General features: G+C 41.6%; 1 protein-coding gene across 2 annotated transcripts in view; it reads left to right on the top strand.

Annotated features, from left to right (window-relative positions):
* The window catches only part of usp45 (ubiquitin specific peptidase 45), a 48,887-nt gene extending 43,827 nt beyond the window's left edge, over positions 1–5,060 (top strand). Inside the window, exons 14-18 of one of the 2 annotated variants that reach the window (XM_023989381.1) lie at positions 67–706; positions 1,655–1,752; positions 1,938–2,024; positions 2,240–2,387; positions 3,619–5,060. In XM_023989381.1, coding sequence (XP_023845149.1) covers positions 67–706; positions 1,655–1,752; positions 1,938–2,024; positions 2,240–2,387; positions 3,619–3,749 — 1,104 coding nt within the window. In that variant the 3' untranslated portion in view covers positions 3,750–5,060. The remainder of the gene's footprint in view (positions 1–66; positions 707–1,654; positions 1,753–1,937; positions 2,025–2,239; positions 2,388–3,618) is intronic. The other variant, XM_023989382.1, reaches the window with a different exon arrangement.
* The last annotated feature ends 6,976 nt before the right edge of the window (positions 5,061–12,036 follow it).

Raw genomic sequence — 12,036 nt, forward strand, 5'->3', positions numbered from 1 at the left:
TAAATGTAGTTGGAGTCAGTGGGTGGGTGTGTTTTGCTGACTGTGTGTGTCTACCTCCCTCAAAAGCAGCAGCAGGGCCAGAAGTCTCCTGGCTCTGTGGAAGAGAAGGGGGCAGACAGCCCCTCGGACCACCCCGAGGAGGAGTCTCCCTCCGTAATGGCCCGTGCTGCAGGAGGTTCCAAAATGGCCGCCACCAGCAGCCTATCTGATGGCAGCGAGAAAGACTCGGGCCCTCAGGACAGCAGCAATGACGCCGACAGCGAGGCCTCGGAGAGCGAGTGGACGCCCCGGCACTCCTCGGGCCACAGCCATGGTGGCAGAGGGTCCACCCCTACCCAGTCTCCCACCCCTGCTACCCTGTCCGCCCTCTCCCCCAGGACCCAGCTTGGTGGTGCTGTGGAGCAGCTGGTCAGTGCAGTGCATAAGATGAACCTGGGCCCTGATTCAGCGGACACACCCTCTACACACTGTCCTGAGGACCAGGGGGAGCCCCAGCCTCAACATCCTCAACAGTCTCCTCACTCCCACCACCAGGGGGCATTCCAGGCCCTGTCCCACAGCTATACACCCTGCTCCAAGGAGTGCTCCGTTCAGTCCTGCCTTCACCAGTTCACCTCGGTGGAGCTTCTGATGGGCAACAACAAGCTGTTGTGCGAGAGCTGCACGGACCGCCGGCAGAAACAACTGCGGAAGAGCACCTCAGCAGGTTAGTTAGAACACATACACCGTTTGATAGAGAACTTGTGCTGGTTTGAAATATATACTTTTTTATCTGACCTTTATTTAACTAGGCAAGAAAGTTACGAACAAATTCTTATTTACAATGACGGCCTACCCCGGCAAAACCTGGACAATGCTGGGCCAATTGTGCTATGGGACTCCCAATCTCGGCCGGATGTGATACAGCCTGGATTCGAACCAGGGACTGGAGTGACGCCGCTTGCATTGAGATGCAGTGCCTAAGACCGCTGTGCCACTCGGGAGCCCTCGAGAACCACTGTTAAAGACAATTTGTTGAGATTCTGTCCTGATAGTGACAGCAGTAGGTGATATGGAAATGCGTGGCTATTCGGCACCTATCCATGTCATGCATTTACACAGATATTCAAATGCAGACATTTAGGCTACACTTACTTGTATCAGGCAGAGCAATCATGTATTTGAAAAATGATCATTCACAACGTGACATTGTGGTGTCTATGTGCTTACAGACAGTGGTGTAAAGTACTTAAGGAAAAGTACTTTAAAGCACTACTTAAGTCGTTTTTTTAGGGAATCTGAACTTTACTTAACTATTTAGATTTTACACAACTTTTACTCCACTACATGCCTAAAGAAAATAATGTATTTTTCACTCCATACATTTTCCCTGACACCCAAAAGTACTCATTACATTTCGAATGCTTTGCAGGACTGGAAAATGGTTACTATAAAGAATGTGAAGTGATTTTTACTTTTGATACTTAAGTATATTTTAGCAATTACATTTACTTTTGATACTTAAGTATGTTTAAAACCAAATACTTTTAGACTTTTACTAAAGTAGTATTTTACTGTGTGACAGTCACTTTTACTTGAGTCATTTATTTTCGTTTTTTTCTCTTAGTTTTACCCAAGTATGACAATTGTGTACTTTTTGCAACACTGCTTACAGAGAAGAAGTCTGACAAGGTGTACACCAGCGCTCGCAAACAGATGCTGATCTCTTCGCTGCCCCCGGTGGTCACTCTGCACCTCAAACGCTTCCATCAGGTTAGCATATTACTTCATGCATTATTGTACACATCTTTACGTTATAGTACACGATATATCATGTGAATTACGTTGTGTTCTCCTGTTTATCTAAATTGTTGTTGTGGTCATGGTGTAGGCTATTACTGTGTCTTATTGTGTGTTGATGTCTTTGGGGTTGGTTGTGATTTTGATTGTGTGCGAAGGCAGGGATGAACCTACGAAAAGTCAACCGTCACGTCAACTTCCCCCTCCTCCTGGACCTGGCTCCGTTCTGCTCGGCATCCTGCAAGGTACTCACTCTTCTTCACGTCAAAACAGGGACATTATCTGTACAAAAAACCTTACACTGAAATGAATATGGGTCCTTGGACACTGTAGCTCAAGTACTTATCAGTATTTGTGCTTGTAATGAATGGTTGAAAAGATAGCAATAGCTCAGATGCTCCTGTATCTGTCTGAGCTCTTGGCACTGCTTACTGTCTCATCCTGAGTTCATTTTGGACAGAACCTGGTGGCGGGGGAGCGTGTGCTCTACAGCCTGTATGGCATCGTGGAACACAGCGGGTCGATGCGCGGGGGCCACTACACAGCGTACGTAAAGGTCCGCTCGCCCCAGAGGAGAACCGAGCAGCCACAGCGCAGAAACCTGGCAGGTAAAAACGGTCTCTTTAAAAACGGTCTCTTTGTCTGTCCATAAAATACTCTCTATTCCTTTACCGATTTTGTGTTAAGAGTCTATGTCAATACGTTTACTTAAAAAAAAGATGTATATATCGACCAAAGCATCGAATTGTATGATTGTAAAAAGTATGTGTCGCCTGTACATACAAACGCACTGTATTTGTGTGAAGGCCTCACTCCGCGTAACCTTGAAGGCGGCATTTATGAGAGAAAAAGCGCTGTAGTGTATATAGATGTCCAGTGTTATATAGATGTATTTTCTCCTGTCCTTACTCAAGGAGAGCGCCTGCCATTCAGCGACTGTAATGAAAATGTCTTTTGTGACAGAGGTCTGTGTGAGTAGTTGTCCTCGCTGGTAATTAACTAGTATAGAACTTGAGGTGACATTGTCTAGGCAGCATTGGTGAGCCACCATAGAGAGGTCAAAAGGACCTCAGTAACCACCGCTGTCGTCCACCATCCATCTCCTCATGTCAAAACATCCCTTCTTACAACGCTCATCTTTTTTTCCTCATTTTCTTCTCACTGCTTTTCTTTTTCTCTTTCGCTTCAACACATGTTTTCCTCACCTTGCTGTAACCTTCCGTCAGGTAAAGGCTGAAATACACTACACGACGTTTGCCCGGTCTACGGGCTCTAACCATCAGAGAACCTCTGACATTTAACAATTCAGTCAAGCCAAATCGTAGTGTACACCCGGCGGCCTTAACGGCTGTACAATTAGGAAACTCGCACTTGGTGATAATGGCTGATTTTACGGCCGAATATATTCAATATATTTGAAAATTGTCGGGACACCGTAAGTGCCCTTGAGAGCCATCAACCGCAAATCGAGTATGCGCTTACACTTTATGGGCCGTGGCGTTACGTTTTACTACGGTTTGCTCCGATTTCCTCCGATTTTCAAAAATGCGCCGGGATCCTGTAGATCAGGCTAAAAACCTAATGTCCGTCCAGTTTAAGTTTAAAATAGACTTAGCACAAACACTAAGTGTAGTGTTGTTACAATTATGAAATGTGCTTGGTCTAATGTAATTGTCTTACCTACGTACCAGTGTTGCTATGAACGTCTTTGTCCATGCTGCTCCTCATCCTGTCACCGTTTCTGTGGTAAGCTAGCCACAGTCGTTGGTTTCTCACAGTAACGGCTACTAGAAAATCTCCATCTCTTCCCATTAACCAAAGACCCTTACTGTGTTTCAGGTCCAAGGGACGCAAGCAGTGCTACACAGGGTCAGTGGGTGTATGTAAGTGACACCAATGTCCAGACGGTACCAGAATCCAGGGTCCTCAACTCTCAGGCCTACCTGCTGTTCTACGAGGAGATGCTGTGACTGCCAGAGCACGGAGCTACCCAGAAATCGTTGGTCTCTCAGGAGACCGGGGAAGAGGGGGAAAAAAAGAGAGAGACCTGCTTTGGGTATACCATTCTCTAAACTTTGACTCCCAAGAGCATGAAACATGGCACGCACTACATGATGGGATTTGTAGGCCATCCGGGACATGCATTACATTGATGTATACTGGACTGCTCAGCATTGAAGGGTTACCACACTGTTCGTGTCTCGGTCCACTTACTGAACGTCCCCATACAGTCGCTCATACTTCTGTAGGTGAAAGAGACTGAGTGAGAAAGCGAGAGAGTGGCAGAATAGTATGTTTAATTAGCACAAATTATACAGAAAAAAGTGCTATGTTATTTATATTTTACAGCCTGCTGTGGTGAATACGAATTGTATTTTTTGTAGAACATGCGAATGTGTGACTATCATTAAATGGTGATTGCCAAAGAGTTTTTGGTAAAATAAATAATGTAAAATTATGGAGAACATACACAAAAGACTTAAGTGCCAAAAGAATGTGATCTCAAACTATTCCTGAAAGGAGAGGTCCATAATGTGGCAGGACATCCGAGTGTTTTTCAGACCAATACATTACTGTGTTGGTCGGCACAGTTGTTTTCCCCAAATCTATTGCACCAGTGTGCATATTTAAATCTCTAACCACACGGATACAAACACATTGCGATGTTTAACAAAGGGACATTGCTACATATATGATTGCCAGCTCGTCGGACAATAAACAGTCGTTTTCATTTCATTAGTCTTTTTATCCCATATTTTCTGCTGTAGTTAAACTAAAGGCAGTGAATGTGTTGATCAATCTTGAGATTCAAATGTGTCTCACCATTTATGTTAATCGTTCTGCAAATATTTGGGGGGGGGATGAAATGGAGATATTTTATCTGTCGGTTGTTGGGACATTGCCAAATTATTCTGGTGAAGTGAAGGATTACTATAAGTAAAGATACAGTTTGATTCATTTCTTTCAAAACAAATAAATACTCAGTGCCTACACTCTAGGATTATTACGCTTCTGCATGTTAAGAACAAATAATTACAGTGAACACATATTTGCTTACAGACAGCTTGTGTGAAATGTATATGCAAAACCATGAGAATGTGGTGTTTTACCACAATACTAAACTGTATATAGATATGGTGCCTCAGGCTACAGTGTTTATCTTCAGGTGTTCTTTTCCTTCTGAAAATGTCATTCGATTTCAATAAGGAACTCGGTACACCGTTGGGTTATGTGAAATCATATATATCGAAGAGAATAAATCTAATTTATGAAATGGGAAACCAACAAGGCTCAGCTTACATGTTCTTATTTTGGTTGGATGTTTGAATCCCTTTTTCCCCCAAAGGAAAGTACTTGATAGTGGATGAGTACGGCTGTTGTTTTTGCACTGGAATTTGTATCATCCCTCTTTACTGCGTGAAGACGGTGCCAGCCATTAGTCAGGGGCTGTCACAGTGAATCCCATAGTGCCATATTCACTCTGTCGGTGGTGGCGATGTGCCGTGACGGGTGCAAAGCAGCGCTGTTTGAGAAACATGTCGTGAGCTGGTGAAGAGGAGGTGGGTGTGGAATCAGGAAAAGGGCAACGTCTAAAAGTATCCCATCGTCCACCCTCCTGGTCCCATACACTGTGACACCCCAATCACGCTGTTAAAACATTCAGAGTGTCAAGCCACCCACCAACAACACAGCACTTTTTTAAAATGTATTTTTAAAAGCAGGGGCCCTTGCTTGGGGACATTCTCTTGAAGGATGAGAGATGATTTTAATCTCAGTTAATGAAAGGGCCTCGTCCTCTTTCCTCTGTCACGGTGGTCATGGAAACCAGTGACAAGGGACCGCTGCAGTGTTCATCTCTTACAACAGTACAATACAAAGGGACAGTGCTCAGGCTCAGCGTAACATTTAGTCACTGTCATGGAAGGCCTGCGTGGCAGAAATAGAAGTGTATTGCCTTCAGGGCACTGGTCACATGATACCAAGAGTTTTGTTTCTGAGAACCATGTTCTCTGTCAGCATCTGTGTTAGGTGACCTACAGTACATGGGTGTTTATTTTAGTCTATAGCGTTATTGTCTTGACTTGTTGCCGTCTTGTGTTTCAAATGTTTATTTCAGAGGTTTTAAGACAGAATCCCAATACTGGACTGAATTCAATCAATTGAAGATAGGGGATTTTCGGATAGAGCCGATGTGCTCTGTCCCAGACAGTCCACCAGATGGCCGCATGCACTGGATACAGATAGCTGTTTGCCATTGGAACTGAACAGGACCGCGTGCAGTAGGAAAACATCCATCTTTTTAATAGCCAACCACAAAAATTACAGAAATGACAGGCTACAGATCTTGACTGAGATCAATAAAAATGACCTTGTCTCGAATGCAATAGCTTAGGCCTACTGAAAGAGGGTAGACACACAGATTGTATAATATGACTTCCATCTAACCTGGAAGAAAAAACAAAAAAAAGACTTTCCAGTGGCATTGACTGTCTCGTTGATAAAGATCATGCCAATAGCCTTAATTGACATCCTGTGTCCGCCGGTGCTCACTGGGCTCTTTCCCGCTCTCTCTTTCCCCTCTGGTCATGCTCTCTATTTGGGTGCACTACCGAAACAGTGAACTGAATGGGGAGGTTCAATTCTAACTATGTCCATCTATAATTACGATATGGATATATTTGTATTCATATTTCTAGACCCCCTTGTCCCCAGCTGCTTGCTAAATATTGCTAAATAAGTTCAGATCCCAAAAAATATTCATGCAATAATTATTGATAAATTAAGTAATTTTTTTATTCCTTTAATGTTCTTGCCAAGCAATGCATGTCTCATCTTACAAACAACTGATGCAATATTTTATCAAAACAATTCCCCCTGAAAATAGATTACATTGTTTAACAATATATATAAAATGTTCTAATGCAATGTTTGGACGTTTCAAATAAAATCAGTTGTTTAGTCCATGAGCCAAACCCCCAAATTTGGACCTTCAGGCTCACTTGGGGTGACGATGTCTGTGATTTACTTTTTACTTGAAGGTCTATGTCCCCAGAGCTGGAAATGTGTGATAACAGTGCAGCAATGGGAGCTTTCTCTGTGTTATCACTCTTTCATCTCGCCATCTTTTCTTTCATTTCTCCGTTTTAAGACAATTCACTGTGTACAAATCTAATGAAAGAAACATGAAAAATAATATTTTCATGTCATTCTTTAAAACGATGAGACAATTTTATTTGATTTAACCTTTATTTAACTAGGCAAGCCAGTTAAGAACAAATTCTTATTTACAATGATGGCCTACCAAAAGGCCTCCTGCGGGGACGGGGGCTGGGATTAAAAACACACATCACGACAACACTACATAAAGAGAGACCTAAAACAACATAGCATGGCAGCAACACATGACAACACAGCATGGTAGTAACACCGCATGACAACAACATGGTAGCAACACAACATTGCAGCCGCAAAACATGGTTGCAGCACAAAACATGGTACAAACATTATTGGGCACAGACAACAGCACAAAGGCAAGAAGGCAGAGATAACAATACATCACGTGAAGCAGCCTCAACTGTCAGTAAAAGTGTCCATGATTGAGTTTTTGAATGAAGAGATGGAGATAAAACTGTCCAGTTTGAGGGGGTTTTTTGTAGCTCGTTCCAGTCGCTAGCTGCAGCGAACTGAAAAGAGGAGCGACCCAGGGATCGGTGTGCTTGGGGGACCTTTAACAGGATTGGTGGCAAATCTGATAGCCGAATGGCAGAAAAACATTTAAGATTTTACCCTATGACAAACAATGGTAGTATACGAGTTATTGCTCATATATCCCCTTTCATCAGATATCATTGGAAAGCTTAGATTCCCAGCTATCCATCAGACACATTTTCAGAATGTTCAGGTCAACAGAACGTTGACCTTGAGTCTAGGGTACATATCAGAATTACCTCTATGAATTGCTTTAAAAAATAAATCCTGGTTCATTTCAAAGCACCAGCTACAACTATTGTTTAAAAATTGCCCACATTGACATTAGAACGTTAGAAGCTTAACCATAGAATTCCATGTAGTGGGGCAGCTGTTTTTGGATTGTAACTTTGGTGATAGATACACCACATTTCACACACACAGCTAGATTTGTAGATACAGGGCCATCATAGGCTCTGACAAGGCTAATGCATGAATGCTATCTTCTGTAGCGTATGGCAGCTCGATATACAAGTACAATCCCTGTACAGAACACTATCGCAGGGCCTTGAACATATATTTCACGTAGAAATTCAGTCTCAAATCTTCACCAGTTTGGGGTCAGACACCGCTGAACATCTGAGCAAAAAAATCCACGTTCATGTTCTCCTGGCTGGAGTGAACTCGGATGAGAATCCCACTTTTCAGTGTGGCGGTGCATCTGTGTGTGAGTGAGTATTGTCTGTAGCTTGTGAGGTGTGTAGACATATTCCCACTATTTAGGGAATAGAGTGTCATTTTGGATGCACCCAGAGATTCTTAGTTGTGCACGCTTTTTAGTCCAGGACTAGAGAATATAAAACGGTCACTGTGGTCTTGAGATGACAAGGGTAGGCTATACTGTACCAGTGGAGTTTAGGTGGTTGAGCACCCTGGCAGATGCTCCGAGGAGCATCATCATGGAATGCTCACTACTCTTCAGCTGTTTTGAAGAGAACACGCATGAAACCACTCTGAGACAAAGAGAATGCTGAGACAAATAAGAATGCAAACAAAGAGAAGTGGAGTATAGGTGGAAAAGAGTTGCAATGATTCATTACATAATCAAATATTTTGGTTTTTACCTCTGTGTGTAAACCCTTTCTCTCCTCTTCTAAAATGCTCCCTCTTTCCCACAGCTCTGTCTCCTTGTACCTATTCTCCGTACCTCTTTTATCTACACCGTTTATCTACACCCTGACTTCTTTTCTCCAGTGTTCATTTCAAGTGAATATGTCTTAATCATGCCATAGGTGTGTGTGTGAAACTCACAATACGGTTCCACCACCATCTCCTCTTTAATGACCTATTCCAATACATACCTCTATTTCCATCCTGGCCTCGGATGTATGTCCTCTTTTCTTCAGTGTTAATTTCAAGGGAATATGTCTTCCAGTGTTGGGGAAGCTACTCTGAAAATATAGTTTACCAAGCTACCAATTACTTCACATTGGAAGAAGTTAAGCTACACTAATGCTACCCTTAAACATATATAAAGTAGTTAGATTTAGCATACCTATATCTGAAATGTCATAGAATACAAATTGCAAGAACCAATCACTCTGGTGTCAGATGTTAACAGAATGTGATATTTAGCCTATTTAACAAACAAAAAAATCAATTGAGAATTAGGCAGGTCTGATGCAAAAAAAAAGAATGGAAATTCTTGCCTACTTTACCCATATTTTATTTTTGCAAAAAAAAGGAATGTGTAGTTCCAGTAGTAAGCTACACCACTACATGGCAAAAAAGTTAACTACTGAAAACCTTACCAATATTTAAATTTTGTTCAACTACCACCAAGCTACAGAAAAATGCGATTAAATTACAAGTTGAACTACATGTAGTTCACTACTCCCTTGTAATGTATATAAGGATATAATTTTTAAGGATATGAATATATCAATAGCGTGTATTTTTGTTTTCTGTTGGTTTCTTTCCTATATCTAACTTGTTTGATTTTTTAATTTAATGTATATTATGCTGTTCGTCTATTACTGTTCTGTACTTTGTCATATATTTGTACATTTTATGTCGATCCCAGGAACAGTAGCTGCTACATGTGCAGTAGCTAATGGGGATCCTAATAAACTAAACTCCCCAACACTGCCTTCAGACCACCGGTGTGTGTGAAACTCACGATAAGATTCCACCTACTGAGTCCTCTCTCCCTGGGTAGGCTGCAGTATCAACCTCTTAGTCTTACACATAAAAAGTTCCCCACTAATTTAGTCTATATGCAATCACTTACTGACAATAGCCTCCATGGCTGTGGCCCAAATGACACCCTATTCCCTGTAGAGACAATGGCTGCGTTTACACAGGCAACCCAACTCTATTTTTTTCACTAATTGGTCTGTAAAAGATCTGATGTGAAAAGATCAAAATCAAATTGTATTTGTCACATTCCCTGAATACAACAAAGTACCTTACAGTGAAATGCTTACAAGTTAAGAAAAATAAGTGTTAAGTAAAAAAAATGAAATACAAAATAAGTAACAAATATTTAAATATCAATAAAATATCATTATGCACATATGAAGTTGGAAATTTACATACACCTTAGCCAAGTACAATTAAAAACTCTAGTAATCCTAGTAAAAATTCCCTATCTTAGGTCAGTTAGAACCACCACTTTATTTTAAGAATGTGAAATGTCAGAATAATAGAGAGAATTATTTATTTCAGCCTTTATTTATTTCATCACAGGTGTGTGGGTCAGAAGTTTACATACACTCAATTAGTATTTGGTAGCATGGCCTTTAAATTGTTTAACTTGGGTCAAACGTTTCGGGTAGCCTTCCACAAGCTTCCCATAATAAGTTGGGTGAATTTTGGCCCATTCCTCCTGACAGAGCTGGTGTAACTGAGTCGTGGTTATAGGCCTCCTTACTCGCACATGCTTTTTCAGTTCTGCCCACAAATCTTCTATAGGACGAGGTCAGGGCTTTGTGATGGCCACTCCAATACCTTGACTTTGATGTCCTTAAGCCATTTTGCCACAACTTTGGAAGTATGCTTGCGGTCATTGTCCATTTGGTAGACCCATTTGCTACCAAGCTTTAACTTCCTGACTGATGTCTTGAGATGTTGCTTCAATATATACACAAAATGTTCCCTCCTCATGATGCCATCTATTTTGTGAAGTGCACCAGTCCCTCCTGCAGCAAAGCACCCACACAACATGATGCTGCCACCCCCGTGCTTCACGGTTAGGATGGTGTTCTTTGGCTTGCAAGCCTCCCCCTTTTCCCTCCAAACATAACGATGGTCATTATGGCCAAACAGTTCTATTTTTGTTTCATCAGACCAGAGGACATTTCTCCAAAAAGTACAATCTTTGTCCCCATGTGCAGTTGCAAACCGTAGTCTGGCTTTTTTATGCTAGCCTTTCAGGTTACGTCAATATAGGACTCGTTTTACTGTGGATATAAATACTTTCGTACCGGTTTCCTCCAGCATCTTCACAAGGTCCTTTGCTGTTGTTATGGGATTGATTTGCACTTTTCGCACCAAAGTACGTACATCTCTAGGAGACAGAACGCATCTCCTTCCTGAGCGGTATGACGGCTGCGTAGTCCCATGGTGTTTATACTTGCGTACTATTGTTTGTACAGATGAACGGGGTACCTTCAGGTGTTTGGAAATTGCTCCCAAGGATGAACCAGACTTGTGGGGGTCTACAATTATTTTTCTGAGGTCTTGGCTGATTTCTTTTGATTTTCCCATGATGCCAAGCAAAGAGGAGCTGAGTTTGAAGGTACTCCTTGAAATACATGAACAAGTACACCTCCAATTGACTCAAATTATGTCAATTAGCCTATCAGAAGCTTCTAAAGCCATGACATCCTTTTCTGGAATTTTCCAAGCTGTTTAAAGGCACAGTCAACTTAGTGTATGTAAACTTCTGACCCCCTGGAATTTTGATGCAGTGAATTATAAGTGAAATAATCTGTCTGTAAACAATTGTTGGAAATATTACTTGCGTCATGCACGAAGTAGATGTCCTAACCGACTTGCCAAAACTATAGTTTGTTAACAAGAAATTTGTGGAGTGGTTGAAAAACGAGTTTTAATGACTCCAACCTAAGTGTACTTCTGACTTTAAATGTACATGTAGGTAGAGTTAAAGTGACTATGCATAGATAATAAACAAAGAGTAGCCGCAGTGTAAAATAGGGGTCTGGGTAGCCCTTCGATTAGCTGTTCAGGGACATAAGCCTTGCATATTCTCCATCCCCAGTAAACACAGCCTAAGACCAGCACAACTGTGGTCAGACAAATTCAATTTCATAAAAACATTCACTTAAAAATATTTACAATTACTCTACTAAATCAAATTTGTGACAAATTGTTACTTGGAAATAGCCTGTAATATGTAGCAGAAGAATGACATTACATCATTTCTGCAGAATTGTTTTAACCCTCCTGTTGTGTTCGTTTCATGTTAATTATTTCTGTGTTCCCGGTCCAAAATCACCACCCCATTATAGCTGATTATAAATCCATAACAATACATATATTATCACC

Source organism: Salvelinus sp. IW2-2015, linkage group LG6.1 (assembly GCF_002910315.2).
Source record: "Salvelinus sp. IW2-2015 linkage group LG6.1, ASM291031v2, whole genome shotgun sequence".
Classification (NCBI taxonomy): domain Eukaryota; kingdom Metazoa; phylum Chordata; class Actinopteri; order Salmoniformes; family Salmonidae; genus Salvelinus; species Salvelinus sp. IW2-2015.